Source organism: Rhinolophus ferrumequinum, chromosome 23, assembly GCF_004115265.2.
Source record: "Rhinolophus ferrumequinum isolate MPI-CBG mRhiFer1 chromosome 23, mRhiFer1_v1.p, whole genome shotgun sequence".
In the NCBI taxonomy this organism is placed as follows: Eukaryota; Metazoa; Chordata; class Mammalia; order Chiroptera; family Rhinolophidae; genus Rhinolophus; species Rhinolophus ferrumequinum.
Window position 1 is genome coordinate 44744616 of NC_046306.1, and position 21873 is coordinate 44766488.

Consider the following 21873-nt stretch of genomic DNA (forward strand, 5'->3'; position numbering starts at 1 on the left):
ACAGCTGTTTTGGAGGACTAGGATACTCCTTATTCCAGTGGTCTGGGCTTTTACATCCAAAGCAAGCCCCTTTATCTGGTGCTTTCTCTGGGGCTTTTGGGGTGCCCTGAGATGGCTTCACCTGGGTTGTCTATAACTGTGGCCAAAAGTCTGGCCTGTCTCTGGTCTTATCCTCTGGTCTCACTGTTCTTTATTTCTCGTTTTTCTGTCTTGGCTGTTAAAGACATTTAAAAAAATTCCTGGCCTTCTCTAGGATCTGAGCCTCTTAATCAGGGATGCAGCAGTGGGCCAAACCATTAGAATTCCCTGCCCGTTAAGGGAAAATATCAGGCTAAGCTTCCTTATATTGGCCTATAGCTGATATTGAGGAAGGTATATGAACTCTTGCAGTTCTACAATATAATGTCAGTAGCAGACCAATAGTCTAACAAACTTTATCTTAGTAGAGAGAAAACTTTTATTTTGTACCAGCTTACTTTTGAGATTTGAATTTACTTAGTTAATTACATTTAGTTTAAATTAACTATATATAAAACTCTCAAAACTTCTCACAAACTTTCTACAACTTTCCTAATCCCTCTTAGTTTGTCTCTTTTCATTCATTCAGAAATTAAGATCTGTTAATAAATATATCTTATATTTTATTACAAAAGCCTATGTTTTTAAAGGTTTCCAAAAATATTTCTGGATTTGCCAGTGAAAGTACTAATTGCTTGCTTTTGGTTGTCAGTAAAAATTAAGGTTATGAAGGTTATGGATTCTAACATGGAAGAAAATGGGGTGTGTTTTCAAGGAAGGTATGAGGTATGGAAATACATTTTTGAAGGTACTGAAAGAAACCAGTTTATACTAAAGATGGTATGGAGGTATCTCAAAAATCTGAAAATGGAACTACCCTATGATCCAGTAATTCCACTCCTAGGTATCTATCCGGAGAAATCCAAAGCTCCAATTCAAAAATCTTTATGCACTCCTATGTTTATTGCAGCACTATACACAATAGCTAAGACATGGAAACAACCAAAATGCCCATCGGTAGATGACTGGATTAAGAAACTGTGGTACATTTATACAATGGAGTATTACGCAGCCATAAAGAAGAAAGAAATCTTACCATTTGCAATGACATGGATGGACCTAGGGAACATTATGTTAAGTGAAATAAGTCAGACAGAGAAAGATAAGTACCATATGATCTCACTTATATGTGGAATCTAAAGAAAAGAATAAGTGAATGAACTAATCAGAAACAGTTTTGGAGACAAAGAGGAAAAACTGAGGGTTGCTAGATGGGCGGGGGGGTGGGGGTAAGGGGGAAGGTGAGGGGATTAGAAAACAATCAGTAACCACAAGATGGCCACGGGGTTTGAAAATTAATCTGGGGAACGTAATTTAGTGGTTACCACCTTGACCCATGAAATCTTCAAAGCACTGCAGCCAGGTCTTTCTACTTATGCTGATGACGTTGAAAAAGTAACAATTTTCTCTCATGTCTATTCATATTTGTCTTCTGGGTGATTTGTTAAAGCCAGATCTCTTTCTCTTGAGTGCAGCTGGTCATCTTCACAGAAGACCATCTCTGATTGTGCTGACCTGGGACATTTCATGCTGTTTAGCATGGTCAGGAAATAGAGGAAACTCCCCGAAACATACAATCCCCCCACAAATGCCCATCCCCCAGCTAGCACAGATGCCATCAGAAGTGTTGATGCATTTCAAAAGCACAAATGCTGTAAACTTACATAAAGTATTATGTGAAAGTTTAATTTTTAAAATTTTTTCAGTTCCTCTGATTAAAGATGACAAACATTGACCAAAAATATTAAAGTTAAAAATGTATTATGTAAAAAAAAAAAATGTATTATGTAAAATCCACAAAAGTAAATAAGTATGAAAGAAATTTAATTGAACTGTCAAATAATGATTTTTGTGTTTGTAGCATTTATACTTCTAAAGTCCTTAAAGCTTGTAACTGCACTAATATAGAACACCTGTTTTTCCACTAAGTCTCTCATAAAACCGGTCTCTAATATAATTAGCCATAAGTCCTTTTGGTTCAAGCATGTCTTAAAGCAAAAGCTGATATATAATTCTTGCCCACAGACGCATCCTGATCTCAGACAGTGAAGTCATATCCTTGCTTTCCTGTAGTTTGGTTAAAAAACAAAATCAAAATTAGTGATTCTAGAGTGACCATAGGTTAAACTTGATTACATTAGATATCTTTAGAATTAACTGTGGGTTTTTTAAATCTTACTTGTTTTAGTAGGCAACACATTCAAGTGGGATAAGTTTCACAGTGTCCTTGATTCCTTACATATCCTTCAAGAGTGAGGTTACATGGACATGAGCAAATACACCTGTATTCTTCTCTCAGCCTTTTTCTTTGACATACACAATAGAATGGCATTCACATTGTTATGCACTTTGCTTTTGTCACTAAACAATATCATTTGGAGGTCAGGTATTATCAGAATGTGAAGAGCTTCCTTGATTTTTCTAGTGGAGGTATTGCAGTTATGCATGCACATTGAATTTATAGAGCCAGTCCCCTCCTGAAGGACATTTAGATAATGGCCATTCTTTTGCTCTTAACAGTGTAAGAAAGGCTGCAGTTTATCACCTTCCATGCATTTCATGACCTACATGTGCAACAACATCTCTCCAATAAATTCGTAAAGTGGGATTTCTGAGTAAAAGTAATATCTGTTTTCCCCTTGCACAGATACTGCCACGTTGCCCCTATTGCATTGTACCTGTTGACATGCGCAGCTATACTTTACCAAAGTCTTTCCCCCACTTATCCCCACAGACACAGGGCCTTATTCATTTTTTGGATCTCAAGCATTCCCACAAGTGAAAATGATTCCTTGCTGTAGTTATTCTTGGGGTTTTAGCACTATGAAGGATCCCAGAATTCATTCATGATATCCAGGGTAGTTGCAATTCATCTGAGGTCGCCAGGTGAGGGTTTTGGTGGCCAGCTATGTAGCTGTGTGGAACAGCAGGAGCTCCTCTCGTGTGCTCTTACCCTGCCATGTTCCACTGACAAGAATGTTTCTCTGTGCTTACCTGGTCCTTGTGTTCCATACATCTGCCAGTATTGCTTGAGTCACTGTTTTCTGCCAATTTGGAAAATTAGAAAAAAAATGTACTTATAAATTAATAAAACCAAAGGGGTAGGAAGAGCATCTGTGACTATGCTGAGTTTTGACAGACCCTGTTTTACCATGTTCACAGAGCACTGCAGGTATTCTGGAATTACTCGATGTTGCTAAACAAGACATTCCTTTTGATTTCTGGAATGCTACCCCCTTGGTCCTCGAGGCCACAGCTGGTTTACGTCTGTTACCAGGAGAAAAGGCTCAGAATTTACTGCAAAAGGTGATCTTACCCATTTCTTGCTTGTGGGTGGCTTATAATAACTGAAAACACTAACTGTGCAGCCAGTGTTTGAGCAGTCAGGCAAATTAGGTAGATGCTTCCTGAACAGGAATCCCTGAAATGTTAATAGCATCACCTTTAGGTGGAGGGATTGTGGGTGAAAGATATTTTCTTCCTCGTGACATTTAAAGCTATTCATGTTTTCTAGAATGAATCTGTTTTTATAATAAGAACAACTTTGTTTTAAAAATACATTGTGCTTTTAACAGGCTTCCTTCTATCCAAGGACTTTCTGTGTGTGAGAGGGCTGTGGGGACTGAGTTCCTGACATTTAAGCTCAAGCCTGCTTGTTCTCAGGAAACACTGGTTCTGCTCTCCGTCTGAGACTCAGATGTAACTACTGAGGAGGCCCTTTAGCCTCCTCCTGCCCACAACTGGGTCTCACTTGGCCAGAGTGTGTCTCTAGCCCTGCACCACCCTTGCAGAGGGACTCTGGAATCCATCTTTAACAAGTGCTTGGAGGATTACTGTTCATCAGGCAAGTCAGGGAAACTGTTCTAAGCAAAATGGTCCTCATAATCCTCTATACTGTTCCTAAACTAGTTGTTAAATGATAGATTGTCGCACATCTGTCAAGGTTCCTTATAAAAAATTAATTTACACACTCAAATGTAGTTGGGGTGTACAAATGTACCAAAGTTCCTGTGTATCAACACTTGCTAAGAAATGGAGAAGGAAATACACCCAGATGGAGCTGCTCACCGCCTTCACCTCCCCTTTGCCTGGTCGTCCCCTGGGAGCAGCACCCACCAGGCTTTTTGGGGGATCCCAGGTCTGAGCTTCACCATATAGGTCTTCTTGCACCTTCATCTCTCATCCAAAAGCAGAGCAGAATTTAGGGGACCAGCAGAGTCAGTATACTCCAGAGCTTTTCCAGTCCAGAGTGGCTAAACACTGGGCTCTCCGGGGCAGCATCTGCCTCAGCTTTCCTTGGGAGTAGAAAAGCGCTTGCAGAGGTTTAGAAATGCTTGAAACAAAACCTGAGCTTTGTTACTTTGCAACACCAGCTGACACCTCTGTGTTTTGTGACGGCCTGCTGAAAGTATAGCATGACTGGGAATTATGAGTTTAGGTTCTAAAGGATAAGAATATGTCTCTTCTACATGTAGGTGAAAGAAGTGTTTAAGGCGTCGCCTTTCCTTGTAGGGGATGACTGTGTTTCCATCATGAAAGGAACAAATAAAGGTAGAGTTGCCAGAGAGCTGTGTGTGAGGAAGCTGTACGGTGAGGCAGCTCTACGTGCAGGGCTGTTGCGAGCACTCTGAGCTCGCTCTTGGTTAGATGCATGGGTGAACAAGGCCTGAGTGACTGTCCCATTCCATCTCAGTTAAACTGTCTCAGAGGGTCTTCTTGGAGCCAGTATTAGAGAAATTCTCATTTTGATCAGCTCCAAACCTGGCATAGATGAAGTTTCTGAAAATAATCATCCTTTCCGTTTTAAGAACATTTATAGAGAATCTGCAATTGCTACCATGTTTAGAATGTTGCTGTTGCATTGTTAATCCTAATAGAGACATTTAATTAAGGTTCCTCAGCAGCCCCTGATTTTAAACATGTCCTTGAGAGTTTCTTTGTTTGTATGGGAGGAGGGGAAGGGAACATTTGGTTCTCTTCCAGCCTCCTCCAAAATAGGAAGTTGATGATAAAGAATAGGAGTGAGACTCCTATGTTTATTGCAGCACTATACACAATAGCCAAGACATGGAAACAACCGAAATGCCCATCGGTAGATGACTGGATTAAGAAACTGTGGTACATTTATACAATGGAGTATTACGCAGCCATAAAGAAGAAAGAAATCTTACCATTTGCAACAACATGGATGGACCTAGAGAACATTATGTTAAGTGAAATAAGTAAGACAGAGAAAGACAAATACCATATGATCTCACTTATATGTGGAATCTAAAGAAAACAGTAAGTGAATGAACTAATCAGAAACAGTTTTGGAGACAAAGAGGAAAAACTGAGGGTTGCTAGATGGAAGGGGGGGTGGGGGTAAAGGGGAAGGTGAGGGGATTGGAAAACAATCAGTAACCACAAGATGGCTATGGGGTTTTGAAAATTAATTTGGGGAACATAATCAATAATGTTGTACAGATTTTGCAGGGTATCTGATGGACACTTGTCCCATTAGGGAGACCACCTCAGGGATGATGTAGATGCCTGACCACTGCACTGTACACCTGAAGCTGAACAATAGTGAATGTCAACTATAATTTTATGTGTGTGTGTGTGTGTGTGTATGTATATATTTACAAGAAGCGGAGTACAGCATTAGGAATAGAGACAGTGGAAATATAATGGCTGTGTGCGATGTCAGAGGGATAGTGGATGGGGGAGGGGGGTTCACACAGTGTGAGGGATATAAAAGATAAACGTCTAAGTATTACTTTGTCTTGTGCACCTGAAACTAATAAAAAAAATTAAAAAAAAAAGAATGGGAGTGAGAGATGTGACATTTGGCAGAGAATTCTTGTTTTTTAGTATAGTATCTTCTAGAACAGTCTGTCAGAAGCCACTGGATGAAGTTATGAATAAATCTTTCTGCAACTGATCTGAAGACTGAGAGTAGTGAAGAAATGGTCACTTTGTGCTCCTGAAACCTGGAAGTAGTCATCTGCATCCTGTATGTTGTTTGCAGTATCTCAAGTGTTTTGTGACTCTCTCTCTAGGCGTTTCAGCCTGGGTCACTGTCAGCTTCCTGACGGGGATGTTCACGTCATCATCAAGGTTAACAGTTCAGACCCCATCGTGAGAGCAGGGGCCTCATTTCTGTAAAATACTCACTGGAATTGCACAGTTTCTGGCCCAAATTCAGGTGTTGGACTGAGTAGCGTGGTCCAGCTGGCTTGTCAGGGCAAGCACTGAGCTCTGACATAAGTGCTAGGGATAGGGGTGCTTCTCTGCAGCCCTGGGGTAGTTTCTACCAGCGTGGCTCCTTCCCGCCACCCCCGGCAACCTCCACCAGGGGCCCTGTCCTCTCATTTCTGAGAGAAATCAGGAATAAAACTAGTCATATCTTCAACTAGTCAATATGTTATGAGTGCTAATCACCTTGTAATTGAATTCCTCAGCTGTGGGTAGAAGAGGGAACAGAAACATCTGTTCTTGGAAACAGGCAGCAAGGAGTAAATTTTCTTAAATTAACTCCATACATGTGGATTTTTATCCCTTTATTGTAATGATAGAAAAGACTAGTGTGGCTGACACATGTATGAAAAAGAAAGACGTTTCCTGGCAGAATTTGCACTCCGGGCAATGGAGAGCCATGTTAGGTGACACATCAGGAGCCTCAGCCTCAGGAGAGCTGAGGTGAGGAGCCTGGGGCACGAAGGGCGGTCAGCATCTCTGAGTGGTGAGCAGCGGATATGGCAGGCTTAGTATCTCCGTGGTGGGTCAGTGTGGGGACGGAGTCCCAGAGAGCAGTTTGCAGGCTCCCGGCCTCACATGGAAAGGTGCTGGCTCGGGTAGTAGGTGGCCACCAGCTGTGATCAGATGGCCATCTGCTGTGCCTGTGTGGCCATCCGCTGTTACCACTTAGTCATTAGCCACTGATATAACTGCCGTGGCTCCGCAGGGGGGTTGGTTGGCTGGCAGAGAAGCGGACAGCGGATTGCGGCCAGCAAGTGCCATTAGCAAATGGATTACATTGCAGATCGTGCTGATCCTACTTCTGTGTGTCTCCTGGCCGCCAGTGAGACTTGGGTGCAGGAAGACCCCTTGTTGGGGTACTGGCAGATATTTGCTCCTGTGTCTCCAACCCAGCTGCCAGCAAGACTATAGTGGTCTGACTCCCCTTTCTATTGCTCCATTGTCATTCCCTTTGGCCTCGCCATGTCCTGTGTTCTTATGTGGGGAGCGGGAGCTGAGACCCCACATGACAGTCAATATTGTCCTTTCATTGCTCAAATTAAAGTCAGACAGTGGAGCCATTGTTTATGTCCCTTAAACATATAGTGCATCTTTACTTGGAGAGTTTTAAATACCTACAGCTAGCTATTTCTCTGTCTTGTTTCTGTTTCCACTGAAGGGCCGGGTTTCTAACCTCTCCTTATTTTTTTCTACTATTCTCATCTGTTTACTGATGTGACAGTACTGTGTTGGTTTTTACTCCTTGTGCTCCAGGCAGTTTGAAAACCTCTGGAAGCAGCAGTGTGGGCATGCTGGATTTGGGCGGAGGGTCCACTCAGATCACCTTCCTTCCTAGAGTCCAGGTAACCAGTCCCACCCTCCAAGGCTGCCTGCCTGTGAGGAGATTCATAGGCCTTGTGGCTCTGGGCACGCGCAATCAGTTCTTCTCCTGATCCATTCAGTTAATGCCTCTTAGTTTAATTTTAACTCTGCCTAGGAAAAAACCAGAAATTCGGTCTTCAATGAGGTGATAAATTAGATACTACTGGGAACCCTGTGGCCCAGAGAATGTGAAGATAGGCCCTTTCCCCCCTTCCCCTGACAGTACCCTCCTTGCCCACCATTTTTCTTAATATTTTTTTAAATTTTTCAATGGAGTAGCACTTATGAAATTTACTCATAATTATCTTGCTTGGGACACATTTGTCAGAATAAGTAAATTTTACTCATAACGAGGAGAAATCTAGCTTTTCATTTTGAATGTTTTATTTTTCATTCCTGCTCCAATGAAAAGCTTAATGTGACTTAATGAAAAGTTAATTTAATTGAATACATGGGACTATCCCAGTTCTTTCAAGTAAACTCAGTGAGTGGGGGACAGTTTTCTAGAAAGCCCAGCAGAAAAGTTAGTAACCCTTATGTTCTTCCCCAGGGCACCCTTCAGACCTCCCTACCTGGCTACCTGACGTCACTGCAGATGTTTAATAGGACCTACAAGCTCTATTCCTACAGGTGTGCCTTTGAGAGAGAGGATGGAGAGGTTGACCACCCAGGCAGGTAGCTCAGCTCGCGCTGCTCAGCCTCCTCCTTGCCTCTGACTCCTGCCTTGTGGAGTGACATGAATGTTCAATCACAGACAAACTATGTCCAGGAAACCCCCTGCTGTGGACCCACCTGCAGCCACTGCCTCCTTCTCCCTGTTGCTCCTTCTTCCTTCATTTTTCAGTTTTCCTGCAGTAAAATTGCATTTCTTCTTTTGTTGTTATTCTATATTCTGTTTTGGAGGAGGTTTTTGAAGAAGTGGGGAAGGGCCCATGGATTGTGCAGGAATTTCCGGGCCGTCTATTTGCCACATCGCGCCTTCAGTAAATTCTTTCTGTAAAGCACGTGTGCACCATGAAGATGAGGGTCGTGTCTGTTGCATTCACCAGTGTCCACGGCTAGACAAGCTCCCATGAAGTAGGCCTTCATTCGTTGAACTGATTAGCTGAATACCCTAACTTCCACAAAGGGAGTCTTCTAGAAGAAGCAGAAAAGCCTGCTGCCTTGCCGCAAGTTTCCTTCCTTTCCCACTCATTTTGGATCCAGGCCAGGTGAATGTACTGGAATCAGAGTTGAGGAGGGCATCCAACACTTGCTGTGGGAGGCCATCCCCTCACCCAGGACTTTCTTTTCCACAGCTACCTGGGGCTCGGATTGATGTCAGCACGGCTGGCGATTCTGGGCGGCATAGAGGGGAAACCTGGTGAGTGGAATGCAGTGTTGCGAGCCCTCCTTGCTCAGCAGGTGTGAGGAGTCTTTTGGGAGAAGTGCCCCTTCTTCTCCCCATGCCTCCACTGTCATAGCAGCTTGCCAGCCCCTGGCCTACTCACCCTGCCGGCAGGACTCAGGGAGCCCAGAAGGGATGTTGTGTGGAAAGATGTGTCCCAGATCTTGTTGGTGGCACCCAGATGGGGACACAAGCTAATGTGTTTTAACTGTGTACATTCTAAGTTACATTTTAAAAGAAAGATAGTAGTGAAGTCATTTATGAAACACTGAGCTGGGAGATTTTAGTACAGTCGTCACCTATATTTTGCTTATTTTTAAGGATTTGAAGAGAACCTTATTTTTCAGCAGTACAGGAGGGGGCCATGAGGAGGTGATTCTGGGCTGTTGCCATGGGGCTGGCGGACTTGTTCTCTCATTCACCGTGATTCTAGCCGTCTTCTCGTGCTCTATCATAAAACATGGGCTTGGACCTTCCTCCAGACCTGGTGTTGGACTGAAGATGAAACCTGTGTCTGGTCAGGTTATTAAAGTCTCATTTACTCCCAGGCCTTTTCTGCTGCCTCCTGATGGGCCTTGCTGAGGAGGAGCCTGTCATTGGCTGGCAGTGCACTTAAATTCTTAGGAGAACTTAGGGGATCACTGTGTCCCGATTCTGGAGTGGGTGGAGTCTGCTCTGAGGCTGGCATCTCCCTGTCCTGGTGACATCAGCTGGGGCCCCAAAGGCCTTGACCCATGCCTCCAGTTCAGATGTATGCATGTGAGCCCACGTATGTTCTCCAGCCACACACCCTAAGCCCTGCCTCTCCATGCCACCTTCTCCCAGCCCAGCACTTCTGCTCACCTCTTCCAAGGGCCTGGTTGTTCTGACAGGGTAGAAATGTTCAACTGAAATTTTTGTTTTCCGTGTACGCCCTATTGCTGTTCATTTTTTTCAAGTCCTGGTGTTTAACCTCATAATGATATCCCTTTATTGCAAACCAGAAATAGACTCACATCTCAGAAACACATGTGACCTTCACTCTGGGGCCAGAAAACACCTATTTAGCCAATGAGAAGAAGGCAAGCACTGTTTGTCCATCTGTGGCTGGCCTCAGAGTCCCATCAGCTCCTGCACCCTCCCCTCTCAACAGAACAGCTGGGAGGCTACTGGTATTCTTGTCAGGCCACACAAGTGCCCCATTGGTCAGCATGGGGTTGTGACACCCACCAAGAGGGGTGTGCCCCAGAGGATAAGCTTCCCTGTTGTGTAATCTGTTGTGTTACAACAGATTACCACCAAACTGAGTGGTTCAAACAGCAAAGAGCAGTACTTTTATTATTGTATCTCATGATTCTATGAGCTTTAACTGGGTGGCACCTCTACTGGAGTCCCTGTGGTCCCATGTGGTGGCATTTAGAGCAGCTGAGCTTCATGTCTGTGCCTCAGCACTTCTCCACGTGGCCTCTTCCCCAGCAGTGCAGTATGGACTTCTCCTTGGCAACTCAGAGGAAGAAAGACTGCCTAAAGTCAGAGGACATCGTATCCTTCGCATTTAATCGGTAAAGCAGGGCTAGGCCAGAATCCAGGGCAGGGACAGGGACCCAGTTCTCGGCAGGACATCAGCACACACATCCTCCAGAGGTGGCATCATGCGGTCAGCCTCGGAGGCCAATCACCATGTTTCCTTTGCTGATTATGGGGTCCCAGCTTTTGTGGAGCAGTACAGATTTGTGGTGTGGTGGCACTTGGTAGCATTGTCCTGGCCCTGCTTCAGTCTATAAAATGGGGCAATGGTGGCTCCCCTCCTATTAGGGTCCTTGTGACAATTCACTGAACAGCACTTGGCCTCTTGCCTGGAACCCAAAGCCCCTGAATGAATGAGAGCTGAGAGTGGCCGTATTCCCAGGGCAGATGAGGCTCTGCTACAGCCTGTGTGATAAAAGCCGCAGCTGACCTAGAATGTTTGCATGAGTCAGGTCTCACCTGGCAGAACGGAAGTGTGTTTCCTTAATCCTGCTGTTACTTCAGTACTAGCCTAAAATACTCTGCCATAACCCTCCTTTCAGTGGAATCGTATCTCTCAGCTCTGTGCAATGCCCTAGTCTTACAGTGACAATGTGCTTTTTTTCTTTTTATTTCAGCAGAGGATGAAAAGGAGTTGGTCAGCCCTTGTTTGTCTCCCAATGTCAAAGGAGAGTGGGAACATGCTGAAATAACATAGAATCTCAGGACAGAAGTCAGGTACCGTGGATTTATCCTTCATTGATGGTTTATACGGGCTAACAATGGCAGCCTGCCCCTTCCAAGGACCTCTGAGAAGCAGGGAGACTGTCGCCAAACCTCCTTCACAGACAAGCCTGTACTTGACCATGAAATGGAGGTGCTCTATGAACCGCATCAGGGCTCTGGGAGGCCCTTGCCAGCCCACTGGGATCCACCAGCTCCTGCAGTCTCTTTACAAGCCTTCCTTGTTTGTTGCCAAATGCTTTCTTCCCCCGGGCCAGATTTTTCAACAAGCCTTCAGTGAGGAAGGACCTGAACATCCTAAGGCTCTAAGACAATCAGCAAGCCTGTTTCTGAACAAAGACCCGTCACCCAGCGCTGCCATCAGGAGGAGGCTGCTCCAGGCTACAGAGTCCCTGAAGCCCTGTGACAGGGTCTTGCCAACCTGGCCCCCTCACTGCACATGATCTTTGTTGCTCTATGCATTTGTAGTGTCTTCTAAAAGAAGTACTGAAATATTGTTCCCAAGCTGGACACATGGGAGGTTTGTCTGCCTTTGGTGACAGACCTATTTCTCCTCACAACACTTCTGACACCAAATATGTGGGTTTTCCACAGCAAGCATTTCTCCAAACGATTAAATCATTAGCCATTGATGATTAAGTCAGTGCTAGTCCCTTATCCCTTAACAGCCCCCACCCTGTAGCCATCTAGGAACCCACCAAGAGTCACCTCATTAGGATAAACTCAGGTTTGCTTAAAAGGGTCTTCAGGACCTTACTGGGGAACAGTGTGTACTTCCATGACTTTTCCAAGTCAAGTTGTTGTCCTTTCAATCGTAGTTGCAGGGGGCGCAGCCCACCATCCCTTGCGGGTGTCAAACTGGCAACCTTGTGGTTGAGAGGACGTGCTCCAACCAACTGAGCCACCGGGCGGGACCTTAAAAGGGCCTTATTATAAATAACAGAAGATGCTCCTCTCACCCCCATCACTCAGGATCTTACAAGGGATTTAGAAGCTCTGTGTCAAACCCGAGACAAAAACTAAATGTTTCTTGTTATCCAATGACCATGCAGGTCACTATAAATCAGCCACTTGTGCACATGCCATGTGTTAGGCCCTGCTGCAACCACTGGGCACAGCAGTGCACAGCGCAGACAAGATGTGCCCAGGTGCAATGGGAGGGGTCAGGCAGTGTAACACATGAGAAAGTGCTTTGAAGAAAATTAGAATGGAAGGAGGAGAGGGGGTACCAAGGGAGAGATTGCAGTTTTAGAGAAGATAAGCAGGGCAAGCCTCATGGGGTAAGATTTGAAGAGATGTGGAGTGAGCCCCAGGGAGCTAAAGCAGCAGTTATCCAAGCTGAGGAGGCCACACACGCAAAGGCCCTGATGCAGCTGCTGTGTTTAAGGAACAAGGAGGAAGTAGTTTGATCACATGGGGGAGAGTAAAGGGAAATTAGGTCCAGAGGGCAAGGCTGTGGCTCTGGGCCACGCAGAGCTGGGTGGAGCTACCCTTGGATGGTGGAACAGGCGAAGGGGAAGGAAGAGGGGCAGCTGGGTCCAGGAATGGGCTGTGGGACATCCACATCCCTTAACTCTGGGGTCTGTGACCTTGGCAACCTGCCTGCTAGGCCTCAGTTTCCTCATCTGTGACAAGGAGAATGCAAGCCATACCTCCAAGGTGGCTGATGAGATGGAGTAAGACACTGCATGTTTAGAGCTCAGCACAGGGCTGGCAGAGGGCAAGTGTGAGATAACAGTGCAAAGCCCACTGGGCTGTGAAAGGATAGCTGCACAGGGCCTAGCTGGAGGCTGGTGACCTTCAGAGTCAGGAGCCATGCTCTCCAGCCACTTTCGTTATCAGGTTTCTCTCCCTTGATCTGGACTTGCAGTGCCATGACTCCTGAAAGGTGCTGTTGACATGTGGTGCTGGTGAGCACCGAACTTGGGGTGGCGTCTGTGTAGGTAGGTTTCTGCTCCCACCTCACCCTCCAGGTCAGGGTATCAAGTCACCTGGAAAGGGTCCCAAGGACTGTGCGGCCCGGGTCCTCAGAGCCCAGTAACCTCTCACCCTGCTTTTACTTTGCCCAGCAGTGAACCAGCTGTGTGCCAGCGGAGTGTCGGAAATCCTTCAAAATAAAGTGCACATAATGGAAGAAGTGAAGGATGTGGATTTTCATGCTTTTTCCTACTATTACGATCTTGCAGCAAATGTTGACCTCGTAGGGAAGGGTGGCTGGGCCAGGAACTTGGATATGGATCCCTGGGCAGAGGGCCTGTGTCAGGGAGCCTTTTGCGACGTAACCATGTGGCTGTCTGGCCCTGGTAGGCACCCAAGCTGGCTTTGGGAGGGGTCAGTCCACTCCACTGGTCACGCTCATGAGCTTATGGGGTTTCTCTGACTCCTCCTCCATACCCCAGAGTGCGGTCAGGACAGGAGGTGATACTTGAGTTTGCCAAGGCTCGTGGTAGTCAGACCAGGGGTGAAAATACTTGAGGGTGTGAAGTCACTTACAGTGGGCCATGACCAGACATTTTGTTAATGAAATAATTGGGAAGATCAGGGTGTGTTGTCTGTGGTAAAGATAAGAGCACTAATGTAAATAAAAACTTCCCAGAAGAAACTGATGATGTCAGGTTCAGCTCCTGGGGACCCAAGGCCTCCAGCTGCACTCCCTGAGCCGCCTGCTGTCAGAGCCCAGTGTGGAAGGCAGCCCACGGAGATGGGGTAGTCTGGGTGGAATGGGACCTCTCATCCCTGTCTCTGGCATAGAGGAACGTCCCTGGTGCCCCCTGAAGCCAACCCCATGGCTACTGGGCCTGAGGGGCTCCTGCGAGATCCATGTAGCTGGAGTAAGGGCATACTCAAAGCACACTTCCTGACCATGCTGCCAGCTGTAGAGATCGCAATTCCCAGGGCCCACCTCACCCCAACTTGGCCTGGCAGCCTGCTGGAGAACCCACCTCACATCCCCTCCTCAATGGGGGATTTTGTTCCTGATTCTTACCCTGGATGCAGGCTGTCCTTTCTCTAGGGGGCCAACATCTTCTGAGATGACCTCAAGAGATGCTGGGTGTTCAGAAGAGCTCTTCTAACCCTCTTTTGTGGTCACAGGTAGCTCTGAAAGAACCGCTTGGGTCTGTGTTCAGAAATGGTATCTACCTTTAACGATGACATTTGCTAACTTACCTAGTAAATGCCCAAAATCAAGGCGCAGTCACAAGATTTTGTTTCAACACGTTGAGTAGCTCTCATAGCAGACATAAATATGCGGGACACCTGGGGACCTTCTGTTGAACGTAGAGGTTTTGGAGGGCATTGAAGAAACCAGTTGCTGTCCCTGAGAGTTGGAGACACAGCCCTTAGTGTCTCCCTCCCCGAAAATGGCACAGAGGCTTGAGACTGTGCCCTCCTGGAGAGCCCCATAAAGGTTTTGCCCATTTGTTCTAAGACCTAACAAACCATTCCTCAATTTTTTATTATATAGAATTTTTTTTCACATTTGGGAAATTGATACCAGAAATATCATTGCTGAGCTCAGGGCCACAGCTTTAGGAAACATTACCAGTTTACTTTTTTAAATTTAAAATTAAGAGTTTGCTCTCTGCGCATCCAGGGATCCTGGTGAGGCTTCCTCTGGGAGCCCTTCTCAGGTGTCTGATATGCTGACCTCCCCCATGTGGTCCTGCATGGAACAACTACCCACCCTAAGCCACGTCAGTCACCTCAGAAACCATGCGTGGCTGCCATGGCCCTGCTTGCAGCCAGAGTTGCAGTCATTCCTTAAACACAGCCCCTTGCCTGCCTCTCCAGGCTCTCCAGGTGCCAGCCTCAGAGCCCCAGTGGCTTTGAGACTCCTGCAGTGCTGGTACAGACTGGGCACTTGGTGTTGTCCCACAGATACGGAGAAAGGGGGCAGCCTAGTCATCGGAGACTTTGAAATTGCAGCTAAGTACGGTGAGTGATGGCTGTGCTTACCTGGCTGAGAAGTGCTGGGGCAGGGAGGCAGGGACGCTGGCCCAGCTGTGAGAGACACGCTGTGGTGCTTATGCCTCAGGCACTAGAGTTCCTGGGTTTTGTTCCTGATTCTGTCAACCAGGCGAGCATTTAGAGGTGTGGGAGTACGGAGTTGAGAGTGTAGTTGGAGTCACCATGCTGGGCCCAGACCACAAGTTCGCGATGTCTTGTATGGCCCAGGTAATGGGGGACGGAGCCTTTAGTGTCCCCAACCAGAATAGGGCCTATTTTTAGTCTTTGGATTGTGAGGAATAGACTCCCTTGATTTCACTTTTCTTGATGCCTTTTCACTGTGACTCAAGTAACCCCAAGAGTGATTTCCCCTGAAAATGTCCCAGTAAATTCAGAATTGTCACGGGAACCTGAAGGAGCCAGGGACCTCTGCACAGCAGAGCCTGGCGTGTGAGGAATGAAGAGCTGTTTCCCTGGGGTGTCACAGGTGCTTGGCCTAGCAGCCTTGGGCTGTCCGTCCCTCCTCGTCACCTCACACTCACTCCAGCTGACTGGGACGTGAAGTGCAGACTTGTCATAAATATTCTGCTTTTTGGTTGCCGTTCCCAATTGTAGGTCAAAAGAGTTAAACTTTGTATGTTTTTCCATAGAAAGTCCTTCTTCCTTACTCCCCAAAATGGCTCTTAAGCTTGTCACTTCTGGATTTGGACACCCAGTGTCCATGACTCTTCAATAGGAAAAGGTTCCTAGCAGAATTCTGAGGCTATTGGTGGGTTTACCCATCCCCTTCAAGAATAAGAGTGGATTGTTCTGAGCCAGCTTTGTTGCTGTTTTCATTCCCCAAAAAGCGCAGGTCCATACCTGGTAGAGGTGTCCAGGGTCACTGATGCAGAGATGTGGCTTTCTACCCATGACACCAAGACAGGAGGCCCAGGCTGGTAGAGACTGGGCTGGCCTTGAGGCCCTGTCTCTTGGTTTGCTCTTGGCAGCTTGCTGTCCTGCTCTGAGCTGCACACTTGTTTATATTAGTAGTGAGGACCTGGGGTTGGCACAGAGCCTGGTGCAAGGTCTGCACGCACCCACTCCACCCCCACCCCCAGGGAGTGAACCACTGGGAACCTGAGTGGGAACCTGCTGTCTCATCCCTACTGTACCAGACAGCGGAGACCCAACCATAGAGCAACCCCTCCGTGTGTATGGATCTTACCTATATCAGCTTGCTGCTCTAAGAATTCGGCTTTCCGAGGAACAAAGTGATAAAAGTAAGGATTTGCCTCTTCGGTATCCGTGTGCCCTTCATGGCCAGAGGGGCTGGAACACTGCCTCCTGCCTCCCAACCAGGCTGGCCTTTCACCCATGTACATGGTCCTCTCTCCCACTCCCTTTGTCTTTTCCAGCTCACTCGAAAAATCGACAATTTTGAGACCAGCTGGGCTCTGGGAGCCATTTTTCATTACATCGACTCCATAAATGGACAGAAGAATTGGGCCACGTAGTGGCTGAACTGCCCTCTGTCCTGAGACAGACCCTTTGGGATCCCTTGACGTGTTGGGAGGAGGCCACAGCTTGGGCCGAGATCCCACCTTTGCAGACCTGCCCCTGGACTGGCAGAGGGCTGGAACTCGGCTCAGGCCCAACACCTCCTCCTACATGCCTCAGTTCTAGGTGGGCCATAAACCATACAGGGAAAGGGCACATGCAGAGGCCAGGACAACACAACCCCACTCTTCCCATGATCCCTATCTGCAGGGGTGGGCAGCTGTGACATGCGTCCCTGTGACTGGAGTCTTGTTTTGTGTCCCTGCCCCTGTCTACCCCCCCATCTCAGGGCAGACTTCCACACCTTCTCCCCAAGAGTCGGTGGTAAGTTGTGCAGGGTGTCCTAGCTGCTCTCAGGGTGACCCGAGTGGGAACCATTATGCCCTTTGAAAGGGTGGGTCAGGTGGGATGCTATGAACTATGGACTTGAATATGTTTGTTCCTCTTTGGGTGTGGACAAGTCAAGTCATCCAGAGGCTGTTTCCTCAGTCCTTGGATAGCTCAGGGTCAGCTGATGTAGTCGACACTGAGTTGGAGGAAGGGCTTGGGGAAGTACTTCTTCATGGCCCTCTTGTGCCCCGGTGCGTCCAGAAAGCCTGAATGTGAGTCTTTACGGCTGTAAAATATTCATGGCTGTACTGCGTGAGTGACGTCTCTGTTGCGCAGTGCTGAGTGCTTGTGTGGCCTCTGTGTTCTGAGCCCCCGTGAATGCACTGCTGCCATGAACCATGTGCAGCTGAGCGCTGTCAGCAGACACAACCCGCCTCTGGTCAGCTGCCGCCGCAGTCCCCGCAACTGCCTTCTCGGAATTGCCCTCTCATGGCTCTTGCGCCTTAAGCTCCACAGGATGCTGGCCCCGCCCTCCGATGTTGGTGTGGCAAGCTCCTTTGAGGGGAGATGTGGGCCAAGCACTTTGTGCACGTGTGTTCCCAGGTTCACAGTCAGTCTGCGGTGAATGTACAGCATGCAGGGTAAGCTGAGCCTTGTGTGTTCCACTCAGAATCGAGGTTTACAAGGGTTACTGCTCCTCTGTTACTCTTCTCAGTGAGCATTAGTGATGTTCATCCACCAGAAAAGCACCTGAGGTCCCTGTTTACTAAAGTTTAAACAGAAAACTGTCCAAGTGGGGTGATAGGTGGTGGCACTGTAAGTCCAGTCACTGTGTCTTGTGAGGAGACCACCGCAGAAGGACACACGGAAGCCCCACGTCTCCTGTCAGTGACTGACTGAAGCTATTCTAGGGTCTGGCCAGGGAGCCCCTCGTCTTCCCCGGGGGTTTCTCAGAGCACGGCTCCCCCTCCTGTCTGGGACTGACCCACGGCACGTGCCAGTTAAGGCTTCACACATCTCACCTGCAGCAGCATGGAGAGACCAGGGAGCAGTGTGTTCAGTGAGGACCTGACTTTACTGTGGATCAGTTGGAAAGGGGTCACCAGTCAAGGACTGGTTGGACTCCTCATCCCGCGTGATAGGTGCTCACAGCCCCCATGCCTCTCAGGACCTGATGCGAGGGAGCACAGGGTCTGGCCCCTGGACTTCCCAAGGCAACAGCAGGACCAGAGCAGACATGACTGCTACATAATCCCACGTATAGAAGCCTATGGGGAGAGAAAAGGCCTCTGCAGAAAAACAGGAAGGATAATTTTGCTCCTTATCTCCAGAGCCTTAAATTCCCAGTGGACAGAGACAAAAGAGGGATCCAAATGTACGAGGTGTGATCAAAGAATACAGTGACTGCTGCTGCCAAGTGCCATCTAACAGAAAGGCAGGGATCTTCAATATGGGAAGCGGTGCATCGAACCTTAGTAACAGTGTGTGACAAGTTTCAGCTTGCTTGGTGCAGTGGGTTAGGTGTGAGGTATGGTTGAGAGAAGGTATGTTTTAAAGTGTGCCCTAAATCATGGATCATGAACAACGCATTAACATGAAATGGGCAAATGGTTTCATCCCTCACCATGACAACGCTCCATGTCACACATCGCTTCTGGTACGGTAATTTCTGTCAAACAAAAACATTACAGTGTGTCCTCATCCACCTTATTCACTAGATCTGGCACCATGTGACTTCTGGCTCTTCCCCAAAGTTAAAATGACCATGAAAGATAAACGTTTTAAATCGATTCAGGACATCGAGGCAGCTACGACAGCACAACTAAAGAGGACTTCTAGAAAGAAGACTTCCAGAACTGCTTCAGAAAGTGGCAAGAATTATGGGATAAGTGTGTTTGAAGTGAGGGGGAGTATTTTGAGAGGGATTAATGGCAATGTGCTTTTTACTGTAATAATTTTTTTAATTTAAACATTCGCCATATTGTTTGATCACACCTCCTAAGCTTTTCCTATTTGAGAAGCTCTGTGCCTACAGAACACTCCACCCTTTCCTGAGTGTCCTCATCTGGTCTGAGTGGGGTGATCATTACTACTACAACTCCAGAACACTGGAGGGGGACCACCAGGATGCAAAGCCCTGACAAAATTAGTCAGCTCTCTTCTTCCCAGTGGTTTCCCCAGAACATAACTCCTGGGGCAAGGGTCTGGAGCTCTACATGTGACCCAAGTAGGAAAAGACAATGCAGGACAGATCCAAGTGAAAAGCCACATTAGGACTAAAGCTTGGAAGTTTTTGCTTGACAAGCACACAAAAATGATTTCTCCCCGGCACCTCACCACCCCTGCCGAGGTAGGGTCTCTCCAGCTTCTTCCTTCCACAATATCTAGCAATTTGAATTAAAAAACTCCAGAGGAGGGAAGGCAGGTTAGCTCAGTTGGTTAGAGCATGGTGCTGATAACACCAAGGTTGCTGGTTCGATCCCCACATGGGCCACTGTGAGCTGCACCTTACTTTAAAAAAAAATAAAGAATTCCAGAGGAAAAGAATTAAAGATGCATAAAGGTAAAAGTAAAAATGTATTTGGTCCGTTTATAGGTTAGTGATCTCACATCTGAAAAAGTGTAAACAACTGGAACTTTCCCAGAAGATTGCCAAATAAGTCATGGAATATTTTTAAACCCAGAAAAATACAAGTCACGTCACTCTGGGTGTCTTTTGTGTTTATTAAAGTAGTCTTTTTTAACTGCATATGCACATCCTAACACATAAAAGATGCAAATGGGATACAATGAGAATTTTGTCCCCATGTGTTCCCCCTTGAAAAGGATGTGTGCACCTGTAGATTCTGATCTTCTTTGCACATCCCACATGCTACCTCCTGCCCATGTGTCTCAAACCTTTCTGTTTGCACTTAGAGCAATCACCCCTGTAGGTGCATGTGAGCTGCCTTGTCCTTCAGTGGCTGGTGCCATCCCCATGTTTGGATGACAGGACCTCAAAGCATCAAGTTTCCAGTCCTGCATCCATGTGCATGAGCAGTCCTGACCTTGCCAGATCCAAGAGCAGAACATTTGTTTTAGGGTACTTCTTAGAAGCATCTTTTAATAAATAATTTAAAATCTATGTTAAACTGCAGCTTGAATGATGAGGGAGATGAATGGATCAATATAAATTAGAAAATAATGGAATTAAACTGATTCTTACTCCCTAACATGAAATGTACCCTCTGATATTCAAAATAGTTCAGCTTGAGACAACCCTGTGAAGATGAAGAGAAATCTTCATCTTTACAGGGTTGTTTCATTCAGTATCTTGAGAAAACAGAAAAAGTGCCAACAAGCTCTCTTAGGTGAAGTCATTGAGACATTCTACTTGGAGAATTTGTATTGCTTGACCTCTGGGGTCAGATTCTGAGAAGTTGTATGGACTTGGAGGTCTATTTTTGTCCTGCCCTAATGAAGAGAAGGATGGGAGTCTCAAGAATGAGATAAAGTGGTCAAAATGGCAGCTTTACCTATCCAAAGAACCATTACTGTTCTAGGCAAACGGAGATTATGAAAAACCTGCGAAGGTAGGGGGCTCTTGTGGGAGTAGAGTCCTTAAAAAGCTACACTTATTCCAAAAAAAAGTTTTGAGACTGCTAGAAGAATTTAGGAAAAGTCTTGCTTAAACACTCCCAAAGGTTTACTTGCTGTTCTTACCCCAATCACACAGAAGAGAAACAAATTCCCCTAGCCAAGATATATGAAATCACATCTTGAAGTCTCGGTGACTTTTTATTGAGGTATAATTGACATATAGCATATTAGTTTCAGGTATATAACATAATGATTTGATATTTGTATATACTGAGAAATGATCACCACAAGAAATCTAGCTAATGCCAATCCCTATACATAGTTACAATTTTTTTTCTTGTGATGAGGACTTTTAAAATTTACTTTTTTAGCAATTTTCAAATGTACAATATTATTAACTACAGTCACCATACTGGAAATTATATTCCCATGATTTGTAACTGCAAGGTTGTACCTTTTGACCCCCGTTAGCCATTTCACTCCCTGCCGCCCCCCCACTCTGGCAACCAACAATTTGTTCTCTGTACCTATGATCATGGTTTTTTGGTTTTTGTTTTTTCTATATTTCACATATATATAAGTGAGATCATACAGTATTTGTCTTTATCTGACTTACTTCACTTAGCATAATGCCCTCAAGGTCCATTCACGTTATCACAAATTGCAATTTTTCATTTTTTTTTAATGGCTGAATGTATTCTAGTGTGTGTGTGTGTGTGTGTGTGTGTACATATATATCACATGTTCTTTATCCAGTCATCTGTCAGTGAATACAGGTCGTTTCCATATCTTGGCTATTATAAATTATGCTGCAGTGAACATGGGAAGTGCATATATCTTTTTGAATTAGTGTTTTCATTTTCTTTGGATAAATACCTAGAAGTGGAGTTGCTGGGTTATGTCCTAGTTTTAATTTTTTGAGGAACCTCCACACTCTTTTCCGTACTGGCTGCACCAGTTTATACTCCCACCAGCAATGCACAAGGGTTCCCTTTTATCCATATCCTCTCCAGCACTTGTTATTTCTCGTCTTCTTGATAATGGCCATTCTAACAGGTGTGAGGGGATATCTTGTGCCTGTTGACCACTTGTATGTCTTCTTTGGAAAAATATCTATTCAGATCCTTTCCCCATTTTTAAAATCAGATTAGGTGTTGGGTATTTTTTTTTTTTTGCTATTG

At 46.1% G+C, this 21873-nt stretch overlaps 1 protein-coding gene across 1 annotated transcript; it reads left to right on the forward strand.

Moving 5' to 3' along the window:
* The first annotated feature begins 1410 nt into the window (after positions 1-1410).
* Positions 1411-16740, forward strand: ENTPD6 (ectonucleoside triphosphate diphosphohydrolase 6). Its single transcript, XM_033094578.1, is given in 13 exon segments — positions 1411-1473; positions 4554-4629; positions 6120-6159; positions 7577-7661; positions 8231-8310; positions 8979-9043; positions 11191-11266; positions 11268-11290; positions 13369-13506; positions 15176-15232; positions 15375-15472; positions 16345-16506; positions 16642-16740. Coding segments are annotated over 12 exon segments (942 nt in total). The 5' UTR covers positions 1411-1473; positions 4554-4610.
* Positions 16741-21873: the final 5133 nt, after the last annotated feature.